This window comes from Haematobia irritans, chromosome 1 (assembly GCF_050003625.1).
Source record: "Haematobia irritans isolate KBUSLIRL chromosome 1, ASM5000362v1, whole genome shotgun sequence".
Classification (NCBI taxonomy): domain Eukaryota; kingdom Metazoa; phylum Arthropoda; class Insecta; order Diptera; family Muscidae; genus Haematobia; species Haematobia irritans.
In genome coordinates, this window is record NC_134397.1 from 197,004,347 (window position 1) to 197,023,273 (window position 18,927).

The window sequence follows — 18,927 nt, forward strand, 5'->3', positions numbered from 1 at the left end:
ACGACTACAATAGGAGCCAACCAACCAGCGGGGTCAAAGATTTTTGCTACGACAGATAATATTTTCCTTTTCGTTAGAGGAGCGGAAGGAACAGTTATATTTGACACACTATAGTGAAAATTGTCAGCCATTGCATTCCATCGAATGCCTAACGTTTTTGTCTCACTTTTATCTTCTAGTCTTAGAAATTCTTCGTGAAGAAGATCCTCCGGGGTTATTTTTTTGCAGAATTTGAGAATGATTAGCAGTAATCTTCTTAAGTGGGAAACCAGCGGAATTTAGCAAATGAATCACCTGTAGTAAGGAAAATTCAGCTTCAGGTAATGAGTGCCCACCTGAGAGTATGTCATCGACGTATATTTGGCGTTGTAAAATTTCTGATGCAGTAGGGTGAGTAGATTTCCCATCTTCACTCAGTTGTAAAAGTGTCCGAATCGCTAGGAATGGAGCACAATTTACGCCAAAAGTCACAGTTTTCAGACAGAAATCAGTAACTTCGTCCTTCGCAGATTTCCGAAATAGAATACGCTGAAAATGTCTGTCATCCTCATGTACGTAAATTTGACGATACATTTTCTGAATATCGCCATTAAAGACATATCTAAAAAACCTCCATCGCAGTATAACGTTCATCAAGTCATTTTGAAGTATTGGTCCAGTATGTAAAATGTCATTTAATGAAATGCCGGTAGATGATTTCTTTGAGGCATTAAAAACAACTCTAACTTTTGTTGAGACCCGATCAGATTTCACGACGGCGTGGTGAGGAAGATAGTATGACTTATATCTAGAACTGTGGAAGATTTCCTTTGAAGTAGTAGGCTCCATATGATCCAGTTCAATATATTCCGATAATACATTCGAATATTCAAGAGCAAGTTCAGGTGTCTTTTTCAGATTTTTTTCCATATGAACATATTGTCCCATTGCAGCGCGTCTCGATGATCCGAGTATTATATTTGTACCTAAATCATGACGAAATGGCAACCTAACCAAGTATTTCCCATCAGATCGACGAATAGTTGTGTTCTTATAAAATTCTTCGCACCAAACGTCATTTTGCGCCAGATTTCGCGACGATGGGACTTCTTCAAGTTCCCAGAATTTTCGTATCTCCTCATTTAGTGAGTTAGAACAAGTTACAAACGAAGCAAAAGATGATACAGATTTAGTATTTGAAGGACCACTTAGGATCCAGCCAAATTCAGTTTCCTGTGCTAAAAGATCCCCTGACACCTTCTTTCGCACACCAGATTTCAGAATGAATGGGAGAATATCACTTCCTAATAAAATATCTATCGGCGCAGGTTTATAAAAGTTGGGATCAGCTAAGTCAATTTTTCCTAATCTTGACCAATCAGAAATGCGAATGTGTGAAGACGGCATCAGATGATTCATATTTGTAATAACCACTGCTGAGGCGTTAAGTTTAAAATCAGATTTCCTTGATTTCAACACTAAATTGCAAAGCTTCGAGGAATTTTCCAAAACAGTTCCGCCGAGACCAGAAATTGTCGTATAACCCTTCCTAGTTGGTATCGAATATCGGTTAATGATCCTACTTGAGATAAATGTTTCCTGCGACCCTTGATCTATGAATGCACGAATTGTAAATCGGGATCCCAAATGTTCCAAGTCTACCAATGCAGTGGGCAAAATAGTACAATCCCCACTTCGAGCGAAATTTGACTGAACAAATGAGATAGGTGGTGTATATGCTGCCGCGGATGTGGACGGTTGGTCTGATTGTGAATCTACATAGTGCGCCGAAACCTGTGTCTGCTGTTGCCTTTGATTTACTTCATTAGATTTATTGTTATCAATTTCAGGATGCAGTAAAGTGTGGTGAGACTGTTGACATTTTTGACAGTGGTGCTCGCTCTTACAATTTTGGGTACTATGCCCGTAAGATAAGCAGTTTTCGCAAACTTTGTTGACGGTCACAAATTTTTTTCTTTGCGCAGGATTCCAATTGATAAATTTGAGGCAAGTTCGTAGCGAATGATCCTTTTTACAGACTTTGCAAGGTTTGAAGTTTCGCTCAGTCTTAGTATGATAATTTTGTGACTTCTGCGAAGTTGCAGGAGGACTTGATGGTTTCCTCATGTCCAAAATCGATTCCAACATGCTAAGTCTTTTCGTAATAAACTCGTCGAGTTGATCCCACGAAGGCAGCTTCTTGTGGTCAGTCAATGAATTTTCCCAAGCAGCCAAAGTCTCATCAGGGAGTCTTGAGGACATCCAATATACCAATATAGGGTCCCACGAAGCAACAGAAATATTATAAGTCTTCAGAACAGACAGACAATTATTCATAGTGTATTGCAAGTTTCTAAGAGTCTTGCTTTTTTCAGTGGTCACGCGTTCAGTCTCAAATATTTTCCGGAGTTGATGGTTAATGAGAATGCGCTGGTTTTCGTAACGTTGTCGCAGGGCATCCCATGCCAACATAAAGTTATCATCAGTCAGAGCAAACTGTTTCACGATTTGATTTGCTTCGCCTCGTGTTTTCGCTCTCAAATGAAACAATTTTTGCGCGGGAGACAGTTTAGGATGTTTGACATAAATGGCAGAGAACATATCTCTAAAACTAGGCCATTTGTCATATCCACCACTAAAAAGCTCAGTATCGCACGGCGGAACTTTTACTGCGTACCCAGTTTCATCCGAGGCCAAGTTGCCTGGATGATCAGTTCGTCTTGAAGTGTTTTCCAATTTATTCCTCTCAATGTCAATAAGATCAAGTAACGAAGTCTTACATTGTTTGTAAGATTTACACGATTCGTTAAATTTCAGGTGAATCGACTCCATTTCAGTTTTAGAGCATTCCCCTTCAGATGTCATCTCATTTTCGTATACTTGTGTCAACGCGCGCCAACGACGCTCGAGATCATCTAGATCGACTCTCAAACTAGAAAGTGTGTGTTCCGACACATCAATTGCCGAAAAATTCGCACAATACGTGACCAACTGGTCCGAGAAGAAAATAAATTTTTTAGTTGACGTTGTTATAAGAAAACCGTATCCAAACAACTGAACTCAAACCCAGAAAAATGACCACAGCACTAAGTGTATCAGTCAAAGAAACGGTTCAATAAACACAATTGCAGGAGATAATTTTCTAAAAATCGCAAAATTATTCAAACGATATAAATGTCTTGCAGTTTTATTACCAAAGGGAACAAAATAATAGTAAATCAGATAAGAGTTTCTAATAAATCCGAGTTTCAGTTCCACAAAGAACAATTTCTTTTCCCCATACCAGATTTCTAACGCTTTGCAATGTTAAGTATAACTGATAATCCAATGCCAAATGATTCTGTATATTCGTACGTAAATATATAGGTGAGAATTTTTAATGTTACAGTTTCGTAATGGCAACGCTAACTGTATATCTCTCCAGAGCAACAGAATCGTCTCAAAGGATCCGATGATATCTCAGGTATCATATAACAGTATGAATATGAAATATAAATAGAGCAACCATTTCCATTACTTCGGAAACGTCGATCCCCAAATGAAAAATACAAATGTCTCCGTTTATATGATAAATGATAAACGTGCTACCCAACTGCATCAAGCGTAAACCGTTAACCCTTTGATCACCATCTCAAATCCCTTAGAGCACCAATACATTAAACTTCATCACTCATATGTAATAAAATTTCACCAGAGCAATGTCAAATCAATCTGATTCTGACTCCAATAATTCCAGTGCAGACACCTTAGAACGTAGCCCTCTTCAAAAGTAACATTCAGAATGAGAAAACAGCTTATAATGGTAGCTCTCAGTAGTGTCAGCTTCGTATTTCGAATTTCCCAGTTCACACCCTTGAGCATTACTACATTGACAGAACACTTAGAAGCAGCATTCACAATGTCATATAATCCGACACCCCAACATAAGCTGTATATCGTCGCCACTCCGGGACCTACTTATGTCTCAAATCCCCACACAGAAAAAATTTTCCGTAGTAAACTAACGATAAATTTAACTTATTTTTATTGGAAAAAAATATTTGCTAGTAGTTAAATTTTATTATTTTTATCGAAATTTTCCACAGCTTAATGAAATCTTACTTTTTTTTTAAGTATGCCTCAGAATTTTTTTTCTTTTTTTTCCGAACTAAACGAGGGTATAAAGTACAATGACCGTCCACATAAGCCCAATATGAACTAAACCAAACGAAGATTTTCGTACGATTCCCAAAAATAGTAAGAATGAACTACTGTATGGCTAAAACGGTCATGATTTGGCGCCAATGATTTTCTTCTTTACTTTTAGTTAACTTTTTCCTTCTATGAGAGGATGTAACTTTTTGAATTGCAGTTAAAAAGTACAACAGGCCATTAAAATTTCCTGGTTTTAACAACGCTTTGTGGAAATCTCAAAAAATGAAGTAAAATTCAGTTCAATTTTCGTGCGAGGTAGTTCATTCTTCCTATAAAACGGCTCAATTTTCTTCTGTGCATGAACCAAACGTGGGTATAAAGTCCAGAGGCAGTACGCATAAGTCCAATTTGACATAAAAAATCTTGTATAATTGCCAGAATCATCAAGCATGAATTACTATATGATAAAAGTGATTGTAATGATTGCAGTAGGTCACGGCTTAACAGCGCATTGCAGAAATCACACAAAAAAATGTAAACCGACAAGTAAATTTCCTTGGCAGAACTTTTCCACTCTCGGGCAATATTCCGATTAATGAAGGAGTTAATTTTGACGAATTCAAATACCTCCCAATCACGAGAGACTAGAATTGGATTCTTTATTTATGTCTTATGAAAATGTTTCGCGTCTACACCAAATGGAACAGAATGACAAATCCAACTGGAAAGATATAGGCGTTCCCCCAAATCTTACACAACAGAAAAGTCTCTTATCCAAATATAGTTTCACGACGTACGTAATTACAACCTCATATAAGCGATACTCCCACGAACTTCTCCCAGTTACGGCACTAGAAAATGTTGAGGGCGAAATTTCTATCCCTTTTATGATAGTAAATTCTCAAATAGTGAAACCTGTTCGGCAGAAGGAAAGCAAATTTCTTTGTCAACCATAAACTCAATTTTGTCAAATATTCACCCGTAAGTGTTGTACGGACATATAAAAAAGTATCGTGCACTAAGTGCCCCAGTATTTCCTCAATCTTCAATTATCAGCAGTAAAGTAAAAAATACAAATCTCATTTATTTCCAAATAGTTTGATTTCTATCAGATATTAATAATTTAGCTTATATCAGATTTTTCAACAAATGACAAATTTTAATTTAATTTATTCCGTATATAGCCGAAACTTTTAAGGTTCCCCGAATCTCGGCCTTTTCCCATAAAACTGTGTTTTTATGTTTATGTTGTGATTCGATTTGATTTTACATAGTACATTTTACATAGAACATAGTTCAATTATTTCTGCTTTGAGAATGCATACGGTGTCAAAAAATTTCAAGTATATTCGGTTGATTGCTACACCATCTAATATCAATATTTTCCAAAGGGTATGTGCTCGTGACTTAGCATCTTCTCCTAGTCCCGCATTTGTCTATATACACATATTCATACTTGACAATATTACACAATCATCCATACGCACTCACCTGCCATAAATATCATAAATCGTCAACACCCCTCACCTTACGCCTCATCTACCATCGTCGCATATTCTTTGCAGCACCGCTAGGCAAAAAAAAAAGTACTCAAATTGCTCGATCAACCGTATGCTCAACTATGAGGCTGTATTGCTGCTGTACTTACCATGCAGCTCCATTTCATGCCAATCCACAAAGAATTAAAAATTTAGCCAATAGTACATTCCTACTTCCAGCGACTTCTTCTCATAATTTTTGCCAAGTCTTCGATTAAATTTCCTTGCTATCAATTTGCCAATATCCAAATGAATTCAAAACCACGTAATTCCGAATTTTCCTCTCTTTTAAAGTGTATATGCAATTTGTCCTTTCCGTATTCAGCCAATTCTAATATTCTTAACAAATTCAAAATTGTTTTGACATCTGTATTGCGTCAGATCACAATTAAAATGTGGAGCCGGTAATTGACAGAATTTGACAATACCCTCTTTCTTTTCTCTAATTACCCTCTCTTTGAAATCACTTCGCCGAAAATTACATGCCTTTATAGCACCACATTAAAAACAGTGATGCCGTATTGTGAAGGGACAGCCGGATTGTTGTTCAACACCTTCGGGTGGATTCATAAAATCAAAGCCTAATGGAGCGTTTATGAGAGCCCAGTGCTGGCAAAATCAGCTACGGTCATTAAATAAATATGTTTAAACATTTAGTCCAGCTCCCTGTGCGAGCATAAATAGCAATCAAATTCCGGACAAATTTCCCTCCTCTATAAAAATTATGGCAACAATGCAAATGAAGAATGAGAGAGAGTACTAGTGAAAAGTTGACAAGTAAGATATTTCAAATGTGCACTGCTTACTTTAAAGATGTTAGAAATGTAATGAAGAGAAATTAACATTTATTTCGATTCTCTTAACAGTGGTTAGTCTGCCGCAGCGATACGGCGAATTCAATGAACATTAGCAGAGAAGCGCAAAGAAGAATGCAAGAACTCGCTTCCGAACTACAAATAAAAAAATGTATGGTACAACAGAAATCGTGATGGGAATTAAATTCAGATCTTCTCATATCAATGTTGCTGCTCTCCTAAGCATGGAGATTGGAATTGTGATGAATGTCAGATCGATGGTAGAATGATTTAGCGTGAGTGTTATGGTGGACTGTTAAAGATTTTTCGTTATCTCCTAGTTTTGTCTAATATGTATCGTACCTTAGGCCATATGCTACTAACATATGCTGTAGAGGGATAAAGCTCGTACAGACGTGGCGTGTGGATGTATGTTATAATGTGTGAGTACTACTGTTGGCTATGGATGATACCAAGCATTACAGGGGATTGCGATATGTTAGACCAAATTTACGAATAAATGTTCATTCCGTGAAGCAAAATGTATTAAGCCGACCCTGTCGTTAACATACCATATGTATACAGCAAATGTCATCGGTCGCATATGAACTGCAATATTGCCGCTGATATGTCGTGGTTAACATAGATTTCATTTTCTTCTCCACCGTAAACCGTAGCATATGGTCGAAATACCAACCACGAAATTTCCAAAGTTATTTGACAAATTTATCCGAAAACAAAAAATCCTGCATCAAATATGCAAGATATGCGGTGCGTTTCCCGAAACGCTAAATATTTAAATTATATTCGAGGTGTTCGTGAAACACCAAATAATTTCAATCAGAACGAGCAAACTGCAACAACTTAACAGAGTTTCGTTTCAAAATGCGGTTAATTTACACCAGCGGTGTGTAAATGACTTTGAGCTCTCCCAATCAACGGGTAAATGTACTTTCACATAAAAACTTAATTTCCGGAGTATTTTCCTTTCTACCAAATTGCCAATATATACCCGAAATAAATTGCTTTCGTTCACAAAACAATAAACTTCACATACCTTTTTTCCATTACTATACGATGAAGAGCTTCTTTGAAAATGTAAATTTATGTAAGCGGTGGACGTGATCCAAGTTATCTTCTCAAAAGTATCTTCTTCGCAGTTCTATTGACGGTTCGATAGGACCATGTACAATTCCGGGGTGTATTTCTGGAATGGACTGTGTGGATAAGTGTAACTCCCAGAACAGTAAAGAAACAGAGGAAAAGATAATAAAAGGCCGTAGGTCAGTTTCAGTTTTTTCTCAATAGTTTATTCAAGATAACAGCGGCTTACCCAGTTGAGTAGTATTGCTCAAGTGAAATTTACAAGTCGATCAAAGATTTCCAAAGGGTCAGACATTGTTATTTAGAACATAACAACAATTCAATTTAACGAATATGTTCAAGTTAATTGAGTGAAAGCTTTCCCCATGAAGCGGGGAAAGATTCTAGGGTTACCGCTTAACTAAGATTAATCGATGCATTTCCGTAGTAATTCATGTTCAATTCAATTTAATGCCGCTTAAAACTAACTTTCATAATTCAAGAAATTACACTTAAATAAGTAAACAATAATTTCAATTCAATTTCAGTTAACTAAATTCAGGGTTTGGTTTAGTGGTTGGAACAGAGTTCAACATGGTCAATACTTCGATTGATGTATTTTCAATTTGTGCTCCCAATATGTTATTCCAAATATCTTCAGATTAATCCCATCAATTTTTTCCGCCCTCAAATAAAGTCACTAGTTTGTTTTTTTTTTATTCAAATACTTTTTCGTATCGTTTATTTGTCTTTGCATGCTGTGTTTCTCATTATAATATATAGTAACATTGTATAAAATATACATAGATTTTATTTTTTTATTCGATTTTTTTTTTTAATATTTTACAATTATATTTACAACTTTTATGTGTTATATATGCAGGAAACTGGAGGGATATAAGAATTTGTTAAACTAATATTCGTCACCAGCAATATTCGATATAATGGCGAGTCGTAATATAAGATGTATAAGAGAAAAAAGAGAAGATAGTGAAAGTAAACACTTATCAAGGCAGTGATATGATTGCTTGGCTACATTTAGCAAGGCAAGAGAGTGGCTAAAGAGTTAAAGAGCATAAGAAATGGGAGTATGTCTATAGAGAAACAAAGGATTTGGTAAGAATTGGGAGCGATGAAGAACAGATTAAGTAATAATGACAAGAGTTAAACTAAGAAGAGACCATTGTGATATCTTTCAAGGAGAGGAGAGTAAAGTTGAAATGAAGATAACCATAGATGGGTTGCTAAGAGAGTCATGTATAAGGAAATGAAAGATAAGAGATATGGAAGTTTAGGGAAACTTGTTGAGAAAAACAGTTGGAGAGAAAATCTAGTAGCCTTTGAAAGAAAAGAGAAATACAGTAATATTGAGTAGGTACACCCTAATGTGGGGTAATAGATCGAGATATATAGAAAACAAGAGAGATATAGAAAAATCTTCCTTGGGCAAGATTAAACGAATCTTCTCCTTTCAAGGAAGCATTCCGAAAAATAGAGCGTGTGTTGTGTTTCAAGATGAAAAGAAAAATAAGTACAAGAGAGTCAATAGTTAGAGTTAAAGAATAAGATATTCACAAGACAGAGATAATTGTCAAAGAAATCTAGAGCATTAGAGCAGCGTGCTATTGTTTACTCTTCAATGTTTCAAACTTAACCTTCCTAAAATAATCAAAATAAAACATAAAATACGCATTTATACATTAACAATATCCATTTTCATTATAGACATCCTTCTTTGAATCAGTTCCGTGGGCTATTTTGTTTTGTTTCTTCTACTCCTATAACAGTGGCATAATATGGGGGTTTCCAGGATTTGTGTTGCGGACGAAGGGAAATGGCTGTAGGCAAGGCCTCTTACCATTTACCATAGTATCCATGACCGGCAGAGTTATGACTTTCAGCGGCCACAGCATTCAAATGGGCAGCACGGGCATGTTGTACCTCGGCGGGTTCTACGGGGACTCCATTGTGAATGACGGGATAGTGTAGAGGACCGTGATAGGGACCACTGGAAACATGATGGGCAGAGGTGGAATAGTGAGATGGGGCACCACCATGACCCGAGTGGTCACCAGCCCAACCACCATGACCAGAGTGATCACCAGCCCAGGCACCATCATAATGACCATCGTAACGACCGTCATAATGACCATCATCCGAATGATCAGCGGGACCAGCAGTAGCAGCAGCCTTAGCGACGGCAGCAAAATGGGCAGCCTTAGCATGTTGGACTTCAGGGGTTTCGACTGGTACTCCATTGTGAATAACGGGGACATGATAACCATGGGCAGCCAAAGCATGAGGGGCAGGACCTCCATGACCACTGCGAGCAGCAGCATGGGCAGCGAAATGAGCAGCCTTAGCATGAGCAACTTCAGGGGTATCGTGAGGGGCACCACCATGGGCATGGGCAGCAGCACCTAAGGCTTTGGCATGAGCAGCATAATGTTCGGCTTTGGCAGCTTGTACATCGGGGGTATCTACAGGTACACCACCATGGGTCAATACAACGGGAGCGGCATGGGCAAATCCGGGATGTCCCCACAAGGAGCGTTTGTACAAATGATGATGACCACTATGGGCAGCAGCAGCGGCGGCAGCGGCATAAGCAGCAGCATGGGCAGCCTTGGCATGAGCAACTTCGGGGGTATCGTGGGGTACACCTTCATGGGTCAATGTAATATGAGCCTGGGGTCCATGATAGGCATGTCCAGATGCATAATGATCGTAGGCACCACCGTAATGAGCCAAGGCAGGAGCAGCTGGAGCAGGAGCTTTGGGTAGATTAGTACCAGTAGCATGGAAACCAGTATGGGGATCAGCTGTATAATGTACTGACTGCACATGACCATGACCATCCACATACGAATAAGATCCGTGTGTCACACCACCATGGGAGGTCTCATGTTTTTGTGAATTGGGATCAGAGTAACCATACGAATAGCTATGACTGTGAGGATCCAAGCTGGCATATTGTGTTGATACGGCACCATGATAGGAGGCAGAACAGCTGGCCACCAGCAGGGCTGTCGCAATGATCTGAAATTATGACATGAAAATAATCAAAGATATTATCTAAAAACTCTAGACATGAATATGAAGACAAGATTTGTGCAATCCATTTCCCTCATGATATATTGCTATTTCTATACTGAAAAGTATATTGGAATAGCTGTAAAGATTGCTTTAGCAATTTATGAAAAAAAGTGGAGGAAAACCATAATATTACTACCATTACTACGCCATGGTTGTCTACATACCAATTTTCCAACAAACCAATGGTCAATATCTATGTTTGACCGATTTAATGCTATGGACAAGCTAAATGGTCAGCACATGCTTATTACCATTGCCTAAGAGTCTGAATTTTAGCTACCATGTGATTGAAATCATTCATTACATGTGTAACAATAAAATATCTATAATTGTTATGGAGTATTTTTTTCGCCTCTATTATGCCTCTCTTATTTATTGCATGTGGAAATGCTATGACTGACCCACCTCAGTTGTTTTCCAGTACCGGCATTTATCTTGCTAAAACGAATACCGGCTAGCATACAGTGGTTCTCTTCATAGATTGATTATAAATAATTTAAGTCATACTAAGAATATTCATTTTCAAGTTATATGTTAAGATTATAGTTGCACTGAATATTTTGTGGACATCGGCCGAAACATTTTTATGATCCAGGGCGTTCTTCAGGTTCAAAAAAATACTTTTTTGAGCCACAAGGTACTTATGTTCATTTTGGCGAATTCTACCAAAAAATGGTAGACTTTTTACTGTTTGTTAGATTGATAGAATTGTTGATGGTTTGGTCGATTTTACAAAATATTCCTCTGCAACAAAGAAGATATGGTTAGGTTAGGTTAGGTGGCAGCCCGATGTATCAGGCTCACTTAGACTATTCAGTCCATTGTGATACCACATTGGTGAACTTCTCTCTTATCACTGAGTGCTGCCCGATTCCATGTTAAGCTCAATGACAGGGGACCTCCTTTTTATAGCCGAGTCCGAACGGCGTTCCACATTGCATTGAAACCACTTAGAGAAGCTTTGAAACCCTCAGAAATGTCACCAGCATTACTGAGGTGGGATAATCCACCGCTGAAAAACTTTTTGGTGTCCGGTCGAAGCAGGAATAGAACCCACGACCTTGTATTGCACCACGGTGGCTCCCAACAAAGAAGATATAGAAATAAAATTTTGGGAAAATTTTCTATAGAAATAAATTTTTGAGAACATTTTCTATAGAAATGGCATTCTGTGAAAAAATTATGTAGAAATATAATTTTGGGAAATTTTTTTCAATGGAAATAAAAATTTAGAAGAAAATTTTCTATAGAAATACATTTTTGAGAAAAATTTCTATAGTAATACAATTTTGAGAAAAAAATTTCTATAGATATGAAATTTTGGGAAAATGCTTCTATGGAAATAAAATTTTGAGAAAATGCTTCTATGAAAATAAAATTTTCAGAAAATTTTCTATAAATTCAATATCTTTGAAATTAATTTATTTAATTATTTAATTTTCGTGTAAGATAATACAATCAAAGTCCATAAATCCAAAAAATTGTCGCTACTAGGAGAGATCAAATACTACTGAAATAAAATAGTAAAACATTTCTATCAAAAATATTTGATAAATATGTTCAAATTAATTTTTTTTATATTTGGTAGATTTTTGGTAAAATTTTCATCAAATTTTGGTAACTTATTTTTGGTACGTGTGGCAACTGTTTTAGCATGCCCGCTTCCAATACAGATTGTCATGGTTTTATTGGGGTATTTTCTGAAATAGTTCTGTAATTCATTAATGGCTTAAGTGAGCCAATGTGACACTCGAGTATAACGAGTGTAAATGAACTAGAAGTGAAACGAAGTACTGTTAAATTCTTTCCATTGTACCAAAATCTTAGTAATATCAAATTTCATGAAGATTGAAATTAAAGTTTTATCAATATTTTGAAAACTATAATTAAACGGAGCTATGGACTTTCAAGGCTATGTTAGACTGACTCTGTTGGTGATGCGCACATGTCCTGTTCTATTCGGTATTTATCACGTTATATTTTATATTCTCTGCATATCATCTACCTCAGGCTTTAAGTTTAAGACAAAACCCAAACAAAATATCGTCTTTAACTGCCTCTAGGGGGCACTTAAAAATACGAAGATTTTGAGCAGTTTTTATATGAATACATTCTACATATTTCCGTCTTACAGAACTCACAGAAAGTGGTGCTCACATACAGTGTGACATACCATTCAGATCCTCTTTAAAACATTCTTGGTTATAAACATATCCCCAATATTGAATTAAAATTCACACCGAATTAAATCACTGTGAATTTAGCATAGGCAATAGTAAACATCCATCTAATCCCAAAGCTGCTGCTCACAAGCTTTTGTCATGAGTGTCATTCGTTTTCAACTTCTGGATGCTAACAACATGACTATGCTAATGGTGTCTGTGGTAATTGTTGAATGAGTTCACTTTTTTTTCAATTTCATTTCAGTGGTTTTCGTTTTTTTTTTCTATTTCTGTCGGCCGTCTTCATTTTCGTTAAAGATTAAGACAATACTATAATTTCATTTGATTAATTTTTTTTTGCATTGGCTTAGGTTTTAGAACAAAAAAAAAAAAAAAACAAACAAACCACAAGAAAAATAATTGTATTAATCATTCAAGCAAACACTATTTGTAATAATAGACTATTGAAATTTATAATTGTATGTAATGGCATTGATGCAATCTCTGCAAATGATTGTACAATTTTTTTTTAAGAATATTATGACTTTTGATGGAATAATTCATTACAAGAATATACAATATTATAAATTTATTATTGATTAGTGAGCTACTTGACCTTAGACTAATTGTAAGGTTTCTTTGTGGTAAAAAGATATTTTTCTGATATGGTTGAAAATTTGTCTTATTGAATTACAAGTTCGTGTCTTAAGTCTTTTGTTTTGAGTCATATTCTGGTATTGCTACCAACACCCAACTCATCCAACGCTCAAACGCTATATTGGGGACTATCTAACCATCTCGAAAGTAATAATTTTTATTAATATGAATTAATTATAAGAAAAAAATTATTTAACATTTGCATATGTGTGTGTGTCGATGAATTTTAATAAATAATTTTAAGAGCAATAACACCTTCAAAACTTTTTTCTCTGCAGCAAATGCAGCTAATTTGTTTTCGTTTTTAAAGTTATGGGATATATTTTCTTAAAGCAATTTTTTTCTTTTAACTGGTGCTGTGTGGGTTTGCATAGTTTCAGAAATGCTGGCATATTTCCTACAGTCTAAAAAAAACGTACCACAGTTTTTTTGTGAGATTTAACAAATTATTTACCCTATAGGTTTTCTGAAGTGTAAAGTCATAAATATAGACAATATGGCACTTGAAATATATACATTAATGGAAATGCCACGAAATATTGTATGAAAAATCGAACAGTTTTAAATTGAAATTATTTAGCAACAACGATTATGTGAGTGTAAAGAAAAACAATTTGGCTATAACACAAAAAAGGAAACTTAACTGTTTTATGGGAAAGTGAATTATCTCGTGGGAAAATTAAAATTGTCTTCCACTTTTTAGAAGCGTCCCTTGTGCGTTTTTTAAATAAGGAATATTTAATGATCTGGTTAATTTTTAACTAACATTTACGAAATCACTCGTTCTCATAAAGGAAAAAATTAATTAAAATTAAAGACAAAAATCATTACCATCAAATCAAGACCGTATCACCCGGTTAGTAGTTCATTACTTATATTAATAAAACGAACATTTTCTTCGGCTTGTTTAGTAGTTCTAGGGTAATTTTATATAAACGTTTAGTTTATAAACCTTTTGAGACATACTTGGAAAAGAAACTTTAAATTGAACTATGGAAAATTAGGAAAAATTATAATAAAATTAAACTAAAACCATCACGTTTTGCTTTTAATAGGTTAGGTTAGGTGGCAGCTCACTTAGACTATTCAGTCCATTGTTATACCACATTGGTGAACTTCTCTCTTATCACTGAGTGCTGCCCGATTCCATGTTAAGCTCAATGACAAGGGACCTCCTTTTTATAGCCGAGTCCAAACGGCGTTCCACATTGCAGTGAAACCACTTAGAGAAGCTTTGAAACCCTCAGAAATGTCACCAGCATTACTGAGGTGGGATAATCCACCGCTGAAAAACCTTTTGGTGTTCGGTCGAAGCAGGAATCGAACCCACGACTTTGTGTATGCAAGGCGGACATGCTAACCATTGCACCACGGTGCTTTTACTAAGTACGAAAGTTTTTGAAGTAACAACAATAAATGGACAGACTTAGCTATCTCCTGTTATGGTTTATGAATTCGCAAAAAAATCAAAAATTCTAGATACTATTTTAACGGTCGAAAATGCAATTCGAAAAAAGTTTTTGGAAACAGAATGTTTTGCGAATTTGTAAACTATGTATACGGACATGGAATAAATACGGGGAACATTTCCATATAGATATTATACCAATATATACTTCGATATGAGCCAACTTTTGGTAGATGGCTGGAGGAAGCTAAACTAACATAATGAAATGAGACTTCAAAAGTGAAATTGAGGGATCAGTTTATATGGAGTTTATAACAGAATATGGACCAGCAAAGTCTATAGTCGATCTTAGCTTGATACACTCAAAAATTAAATTAGTCGATATGAGCCCCAACAAAATGTAACGGAAGCATGCAAATCTACCCCAAAATTAGGGCTCATTTCACTTTTGATTTAAACGACTGTGTACAAATGACCTGATGTTCATAGAAGAAAATCTTAAAACCCAGCCAAAAGCCGGTCACTTATATCACTTTGGAATCGCGTTAGCCTATTTTGGTCTCTGTTTATAGGAAAAATTCCAAAGGCCTTTTACCGCGTTGAGTTAGCGTTGGCCAACTAGATCTATATATAGGAAAAAGTCTTACAACTTATCATCCAAATCAAAACTTTTTCAATACAATGCTATTGGGAACAACAAAAGGATCTATGGCATGATCCCAACAATAGAATTGGGATTTATTTTATTTCGAATTTTGTGGTTTATTTTCAGAATTTAAACGGGCAAAAAAAAATCATAAACATTTTGGTGTTGTTTTTTCAATACAATTTTTTAGGGTCACCTTCATTTAGGTTTTGAGCTTCATTTTCGTGGGGTATTATTCACAGAAAATAGTGGGAAGCTATGTCATCCTCGATTCTTGTTTTTCGGGACTAAAGAACCATCAAATACTCAATTGTTATAACGGGTATGAAAATATGCCTTCTAGGACCATAAGAGGTCAAGTCGAAAGATTATATAGTTTTTATGGCGGCTTATTTCATAAATGACTGATACATTCGATAGAAATAAAATATTATCGAATCATGCCCACAACACATATGTAGTTAAACGGATTGAATTATGTCGCAATATTATATTGCATATCTATTCCTGATTAAATATATATAGTAGTTGATGATCGGATATAGACATTTCGATGAATTGAAAATTGAATGAAAAAAATGAAGTCGCTTAATTACTTGAAATATTTTTTTTAATACAATTCCTAGTTTGTATATCTTTCAATATTAATATGAACTGTTCTAAAGATTAATATGACGCCTCAGTATGCCCATATGATGACAAAATATGAGGTTTTGCAACTCAATTAAAACGAAACAATTTTCAATTCCGGAACAATAAAAAGTGGAAGTGAATTATAAGCTAAAATCTATGATTTTTTTGCTAAAATCTATGATTCTATTTTATTTTATTTTTTTTTGCTAGAATTACACTATCTACTGGTCGAGTTTTACACTAATTTGGGACCTAAACCATATTTATATAAGTCCATTTTCAGAGTTTAAAATGATTTTTTATCAAGTTCATAATGATCTTTTATAAGTTTATATTTCCGAACCATAACTTCATGCTTAGTCAAAAATCGCAACTTTTTTTTAGGAAAAGCGATTTATGATAATTATTTATTTTTTAATTACAATTCTCCGATCATTCCCTTTGTTTTTGAAAATTCAGTATATATGGTTTGAAAATATCTATATATCTTTTACTTCAGGATACAGCATATAATGTATGGTATTTATCACTTTAAATTATTTTAAGATTTTTTACATTAAAATTTATTTTTCAAGTTTTTTTTTTAACCTAGTTCGATATCCTTTAAATTGCTTTCTTCCGAAAATGTTCCAACACAATATTCTTGTCTTCATTCTTGACACAAACAAATGTTTAGTATTCTTTTATGAATATAATTTTTTGTAACAAACAAATATTACTTACAAATAATTTCATGTTTACTAAGAATTAAAAAAATATATAAAATCACACTTAAAGAGTTCTTAAACAATTAGAATCACAATTTGAAAGCAACGGCACACAATGTCCTGTATTATAATTTTTTGTTTCTTGGTTTTTGATTAAATTAGTTTTTGAAACTAAACACACGCTCAGTGGGCTTAACCTCCTAGAATCGCGACTAGGACTGTTAACGAACTGTGCTAACAAGTGCCAAGCTGCGCCAATATATACCCCCAAATCAGAGCGTTTAGTCTGAGCTACAAATCGCATAGAAAACCAGAGCACAAAATTGAAAAACACAAAACAAAAACAAAAGATCTTAGACAAAAATCATATTCCACCCGATGGCATGCCGCCACCACCACCTTAACTGGACTATGTACACAGGCTTCGTGGTGTTTGCGGCAGTACATATGCATAGGGGTGCATTAGAGCTTCGCTTGGCTTTTCAAATCAGAAGACAGTTAAAGAACTGCAAAATAAAAGCCGCCGTAACAGCAGCAGCAGCAACAACAGCCCAAATCACACACAGTGATAGACAAACGAACGAACGGACAGACGGACAGAAAATAACAATGCGCGAGTGCTCAGATAGATTAGTGAACAATCAAATGCAAAGACAAAGGTAAATGAAGGTAAATGAAGGTAAAAAAAAAACAACCCATTCCACTGCTGCACATGCGCGCACACACACTGCCTATAATAAAATAGAGCGAACATGGCTAATGAATGAATGAGTGAATGAATGTAACCCGACCAATGAAAACGTAAATGCAAAAAAATCGTACTACACCCAAGAATTTAAATTGTTATTGTTTTTCTTTTGGTTTTGTTTTTATATTTTTTTTTTTTGCGGTACAAAATTCAGCTAAAGTAAAAAAACACACACACAAAATAACAAAAACAAGAATTAATAATAAGAATTTTTTATTAACTAATTGAAATGCACTGTAAGCCTCTAAAACACCACACTGTGCAATGACTGTGGTGAAGGCGCCAATACGGAAATTTTGTAATATTCCACAGAATCTACAGCATCAAATACTTGAGTGTTTTTCGTATGAACGGTCATAGAAGCAGAACTTTAAATTAACCTACAAAAGGATCTTCCTATAGAAATGTGTTTCAACTCGATGGATGTTTTAATTACATTTAAAGTTTTTTAACAATAATTTTGGAATGACACTATAATTTGAGTGAATATATAATGACGAAAAAAGTAGTGTAACACCAAGGCAACATATTTTTTGCGAAACGAAAACGCCCTTAGACTATTCAGTCCATTGTGGTACCACATTGGTGAACTTCTCTCTTATCACTGAGTGCTGCCCGATTCCATGTTAAGATCAATGACAAGGGACCTCCTTTTTATAGCCGAGTCCGAACGGCGTTCCACATTGCAGTGAAACCACTTAGAGAAGCTTTGAAACCCTCAGAAATGTCACCAGCATTACTGAGGTGGGACAATCCACCGCTGAAAAACTTTTTGGTGTTCGGTCGAAGCAGAAATCGAACCCACGATCTTGTGTATGCAAGGCGGGCATGCTAACCATTGCACCACGGTGGCTCCCTTCTCTGATATAAAGTTGTTTTCCTTGTTTCAAAGTCGATAAACTTTTCAACCAAGTCATTTTGTCCTTATGGTTAAGTAACTCGACTTAAAAATGAGTATCATTACATAAACGAAAATTTTGTTAGACCAAAGTCAACTTCGATTTCTCAATTCTGAGTCTTTTAATGTTTTTTTTTTTTTTTAATTTTTTTGTAATTTGACTAAAGAACTAAAAAGCGTTCAAAAATAGAATATGTTTTTAAACACCTTATTTTAAAGACTTTTTTTTTTCGAAGCATAGCATAATTTCTATATGAAGTCGAGTCTGAATTGGGGAACTAAGGTATCGTTTACACATTTTTAAAGGATTCTAATAACACATGAAGGAGATAGCAGATAGAAACAGGGCTGTGGAGTCGAGCCAATTTTGCTCGATTCCGAATCCAGCATTTTCATCAGCCTCGACTCCGCGTAATATAACTTAATCTCATTTTAATACCACTA

At 35.4% G+C, this 18,927-nt stretch overlaps 2 protein-coding genes across 2 annotated transcripts; both read right to left on the bottom strand.

The window, feature by feature from the left end:
- Positions 1 to 168: 168 nt before the first annotated feature.
- Positions 169 to 2,844, bottom strand: LOC142234296 (uncharacterized). Its single transcript, XM_075305395.1, has one exon. The coding sequence runs from the start codon at positions 2,842 to 2,844 to the stop codon at positions 169 to 171; it is 2,676 nt and encodes an 891-aa protein (XP_075161510.1).
- A 5,388-nt stretch (positions 2,845 to 8,232) lies between these two features.
- On the bottom strand, positions 8,233 to 17,071 carry Cpr92F (cuticular protein 92F). Its single transcript, XM_075292481.1, has 2 exons — positions 16,854 to 17,071; positions 8,233 to 10,567 (listed from the first exon to the last, which is right to left on the bottom strand). Exons 1-2 carry the CDS (start codon positions 16,863 to 16,865, stop codon positions 9,383 to 9,385), a joined length of 1,197 nt encoding a protein of 398 aa, XP_075148596.1. The 5' UTR covers positions 16,866 to 17,071; the 3' UTR covers positions 8,233 to 9,382.
- Positions 17,072 to 18,927: the final 1,856 nt, after the last annotated feature.